General features: G+C 38.4%; 1 protein-coding gene across 1 annotated transcript; it reads left to right on the plus strand.

Moving 5' to 3' along the window:
- Positions 1–2,786: 2,786 nt before the first annotated feature.
- On the plus strand, positions 2,787–4,945 carry LOC131004074 (hypothetical protein At1g04090-like). Its single transcript, XM_057930671.1, has one exon. The coding sequence runs from the start codon at positions 3,071–3,073 to the stop codon at positions 4,700–4,702; it is 1,632 nt and encodes a 543-aa protein (XP_057786654.1). The 5' UTR covers positions 2,787–3,070; the 3' UTR covers positions 4,703–4,945.
- The last annotated feature ends 438 nt before the right edge of the window (positions 4,946–5,383 follow it).

Consider the following 5,383-nt stretch of genomic DNA (forward strand, 5'->3'; position numbering starts at 1 on the left):
GTAATCATTGACATAGATATCAAATTTATGGACGTTATGGTTATATTATTAAATAAGCCATTAAACATGGACATATATGGGAAACAGGGAAAGTCCATAACCGATTAAGTGAATTCTTTCCAAAGAAAGAACATTTGTGAATACTCAAAACTTGAGGAAGTTAACTCATGTCTAAAGATGATTTTTGAAAAAATTAGTTAAACTAAATATCATCTCGACCCGAAGATCGAGAATCTCCCAGATGGAGTATTTCAAACCAATCGACTATATTTTATATGTATTAGTCGACCTACCCAAAGAATATTTTGAATAATAACACATCCTTTTAGCTATCAAATGATTATTCTATCACTTGAAGTTGATAAAGACACACCTAGACCAAAAGAAAATAACGAAGTTATTTAGGACCCGAAGTTCCTTACTTGTGTGCTATTGAAGCACTACTTTTATCATGCATGATATACAATTCGAAATTGACTTGCTAGCAAGATTTAATGTTTCTCTAAGAAGGAGAATTTTAAATGATATTAACCATGTTATTGGTTATATTCAAAGCAAATTACAATTGGTCTACGTTATGAAAGAAATCGAAATTCAAAATTGGTGGATGATGTTGATAATTTATTTAATTTCGAAAACTATATTGAACACATTCAAGATTGTTATCTTGAGGGGGAGCAGGATCTTTTAAATAGTTTCGAAAATTAGACTTTGAAGGTCAATGGCCTTGAAGGCCAAATGGTTGTACTCTTTTTCCCTTACTAAGTTTTTTCCTACAAGGTTTTCTTAGTTAAGGTTTTTAACGAGGCAACTAGTATAATATATGAATAAGTATATGTCTTGTACTTTTTTTTTCTCTACCGAATTTTTCCCATAGGGTTTTTACGGAGAGGTTTTTAACAAGCCATGAACATCTAAACTCTAACATCAAAATGAAGAGTTTCTTTGAAGTCAAATCGCACACAACTCAAAGGATACATGAAGATTCGATCAAGCGATAAATTGGTGGACTTATGCACAAAGACATTACCAACATCGACTTTCAGAAAGCTAATACACAAGATCGGCATGCATCGACTCAAAGATATACAATGATCATTTTCAGGAGAGCAGTTGTACTCTTTTTCCTTAGACTAGGTTTTTGTTCCATTGAATTTTTCCTAGCAAGGTTTTAATGAGGCAACATATTTTTAGGGTTAGTCATTTAAGGGGGAGTGTTGTAAATATATATAAAATATATATTTCCCTGTTAAATGACTTAACCCCAAACCCTAACCCTAACTTTGTATCCTATAAATAGAGGCATTTAGTCCTCATAATATGATGCTCCTGCAGATTTATTCTCTTTATGCTCTCTACGCTATTCTCTCTTCTTCTCATCTTCTCTCTAGTTTATAACATTACGTTAATTTTGTAATCACTCCAACATTTTTGATAGGATGTACGTACTCCCTATCTTATAAAAGAGCCTTGTTTCAGTTTGTGTGGGTGTGTTGGCCAAGCGTTAAGGGGTTAATGCCTAAGGCCAAAGGTCTTGGGTTCGAGTCTCCTGTGGCGCCGTCTTTTAATTTCTTTATTTAATATTGTAAATTTATCAAAAATAAATAAAAGAGCCTTGTTTTGTAAAATTTAATTTACCTATTATATTCCTTATATACTTAATTTAAAATTAATTGTGTAATTTAATATATTATACACCTAAAAGTATATTATAGTTTATATTTTATATATTTTAATAGTTATTTAAGTAGTAGTATCCATTAGAACTCTTCATCCACATAAATTAGTGTTTTTATTTTGTAAAATTAATAATTTAGAATTAAAATAAAAAAATTATTTAATACTTTTATTAGAAGTTTAATTTTGCTAGAATCCTTGGAATTAAATTAATTATGCAAAGATGAGACCTAAACAATAAACATGAATTTCATATCAATCTTCTTGTCTTTTTGGTTGTATTTTTTTCTAATGACTGCAAAATTAGGTGATGCTTAATAAATTAAAATTAATTTTTATGTTAAATCTAGATTATTTTTTTACAATTTTATGAGTTTTATAATATTATAATTTTAAAAAATTATCCAATAATTAGTTCCAAAAATATATTAAAGTGATAAATATTACTATTACAAAATGAAATAAAATATAAATTTACACTCGAAAAATTATTTATTAAAAAAAATTACGTGCGAATGCACGTCATCTCTACTAATACTTCAAAAATTATTATTATTGGCGTTATTAATCTTACAAATTACATAAAAATTAAAGTTCAATTTATTTATTTTTATACATTTTTATACAAAACGTGTAAATAATCTCAAATTACTTTAATTATGCTTTAAAGGCTACCAAGTACCAAATACGCACGTAACATTCCCCACAAATAGCTTTATTAGTTGTGTAACCAAATGAACTACCTGAACTTGACAGCACCGACAGTGTTGAACGCAATTTGACTTCAAGTGTGAAAAGTGAAAACAACACAAATTAAATTAAATCACATCTTTTTCTTTTTCGAAAGGGAAAAGAGAAATTATATTAAATCCCATCTTTTTTTATTTTGAAAGGAAAAAGAGAATTTATATTAAATCACGAAGAACAATATTCGCAAGTTAAATTGGAAAGTTCGACTTCCAGATCATTACACTAAAAAAACACGCGCGCGCGAAGTTCCCCAAACCAATGAGCAGTCCGATTAGCTTCTCTACGGGGGTGACAAAAATCTAAAACAATATGTTCCTTCACATGAATAAAAACCTCAAAAAGATCGTCAAAGAGTCCATGCCTTTAAATCACATCTTAATTTACTGTTTTCTTCATTTATTCTGAGGCAGGACAACACAATACAAGAAGGCATGCACACCAATAGCTTGCACGACAAAAATAACTAGATTTGAGGGACCAGTACCGACTTCATCCTCATCATCATCATCGCGTGAATCGTCTGCGAATTTCTCAACATGACAGCTTTCACTCTTTAACAATGATGCTTCGAATATACCCCCTCCCTCTCCACTACCACTCTACATAAAAGCTTCTTCCACTCTCATCTCTCGCTATAATCGTCATGGGCAATTGTCTCCGCACCAATTACTCCTCCACAAACAAAGCCGCCGCCGTTCTACCGATCGACACCGTTTTCAAGCTCCCTTCGCCGCTGCCAACTTGGCCACCAGGCGCAGGTTTCGCGACGGGAGAGATCGATCTCGGAGGCCTGCAAGTCCGGCAAGTGACGTCGTTTCACAGAATCTGGACGGCCTACCAAGGCGGCCCCGACGGTTTAGGTGCGACCTTTCTAGAACCTTCCCCCATACCAGATGGATTTTCCATGCTTGGCAGCTACGCTCAGCCCAACAACCAACCGCTCTTCGGTTCCGTTTTGGTCGCAAAAACCGACGCGGCGGACCAATCAGGTGAGATTCTGAAGCAGCCAACTGATTACACTCTCATTTCGCCTGACGATCCCAACTCGGCCCACTTCTGGCTCCCGACTCCGCCGGACGGCTTCAAAGCCGTCGGCCTCGTCGTCACGGCCTCGCCGGAGAAGCCGCCGCTCGACAGGATCCGCTGCGTCCGCTCCGACTTCACCGACGACGCAGAGACGGAGACCTTGATTTGGGGAAATGCCAATGGGATTAACGTGTATGGATTAAGGCCAAAAACTAGAGGGACCAACGCCAAATCACTAGGCATAGGCACATTTATAGCCCAAAACAATGGCGATACAACCCTCGCATTATCTTGTTTAATGAACAAGAACTCAGCTTCATCCGCCATGCCTAATCAAGCCCAAATCAAAGCTGTGTTTGGATCATACGCGCCGTACGTATATTTCCACCCTGATGAAATCTACCTCCCCTCCTCGGTGAACTGGTATTTCAGCAACGGTGCCTTGCTGTACAAGAAAGGGGAGGAGTCGAACCCGGTCCGGGTCGAGCCGGACGGTTCGAACCTCCCGCAGGGGGGTTTGAACGACGGTTTGTACTGGCTCGACCTGCCGGTCGAGCCAGAAGAGGGGAGTAGGGTTAAGAAGGGGGATTTGAGGAGCGCGGAGGCTTATCTCCACGTGAAACCGGTTCTGGGCGGGTCGGGTACGGATATCCAGGTGTGGCTATTCTACCCGTTCAACGGCCCGGCAACTGCGAAGGTGGGGATGATCGAGAAAATCCCGTTGGGGAAAATCGGCGGGCACGTGGGGGACTGGGAGCACGTGACGCTGCGGATCAGCAACTTCGACGGGGCGCTGCGGAGAGTTTACTTCGCGGAGCACAGCGGGGGGCGGTGGGTGGATTCAAGCGTGCTGGAATTCGAGAGTGGCAACAGATTTGCGGGATACTCGTCGTTGAACGGGCACGCGACGTATTCGAGGGCGGGGGTGGTTATGCAGGGAGGGGGGGATTTGGGGATAAGGAATGATACGGCGAAGAGCGCGATGGTGGTGGATACGGGGGCGAGTTTCGCGGTGGTGGCGGCGGAGGAGGGGGCGGTGGAGCCGCCGTGGTTGAACTACTACAGGAAATGGGGGCCCACGAGGAGTTATGATATCGTGGAGGAAGTGGATAAGGTGGTGAAATTGCTGCCGGAGAGTGTGAAACAGCAGGTGGAGAAATTGGTGAAGGCGTTGCCTACGGAAATTTTTGGGGAGGATGGGCCCACTGGGCCCAAGATGAAAAATAATTGGGATGGGGATGAAAAATGATCGCCTAATTGGGCCCCCATGGTTTGCCATTTCATTCTCAATTTATCCATTATTTTTCAATAATGTTCTCAATGAAACCACTGTTCTCTATGAAATTCGATTGTAAATCCCAAACTTGAAAGAAAAAAAAAAAAGGTTATTGGTGTCATTAGACATTTCATTTCACGATAAGAAGCTGGTAAATTAAAAGAGTTATTGTATTGAAATTACTAATCGAAAGTTTGACTGAATATTTTTCGATATAGAAAATAATGATGAGAATATTTTTATTTGGCAGGGGTAGCTAAAGCCTAAATGAGTGGGACGCAGTCACGCAGTTACTTGCTAGCCCCAATAATGGAGAACTTATGGCAATCAATACTATGGGCTGTAAGATGGGCCCATTGATTGTGAGGTCCTTCAAAATGGGCCATTATGAGCATATTTTTTATTTTTAAAAGGGAAAATTGCACCTAAATACACAAATTTTGCCAAAAATTCATATTTGACGCGAAGTTAAGATTTTACATTTTAATACACCAACTTTCGTTGTTGTCCAAATTTGACACGACTTAATTCTTAAAAATTAAAAAAAAAAAACCCTTTTTGTAAATAATTATACAAAGGCCCACTTATGTTATTATTTGGGACATTTAAACCAAAACAAGATATTTTCTTATGATGTTTTCTTTTAAACCATTT

This window comes from Salvia miltiorrhiza, unplaced genomic scaffold, assembly GCF_028751815.1.
Source record: "Salvia miltiorrhiza cultivar Shanhuang (shh) unplaced genomic scaffold, IMPLAD_Smil_shh original_scaffold_306, whole genome shotgun sequence".
Lineage (NCBI taxonomy): Eukaryota > Viridiplantae > Streptophyta > Magnoliopsida > Lamiales > Lamiaceae > Salvia > Salvia miltiorrhiza.

What these genes read in the sequence shown, in the direction of transcription:
- LOC131004074 (XM_057930671.1), top strand. Translation starts at nt 3,071, where the DNA reads ATGGGCAATTGTCTCCGCACCAATTACTCCTCCACAAACAAAGCCGCC.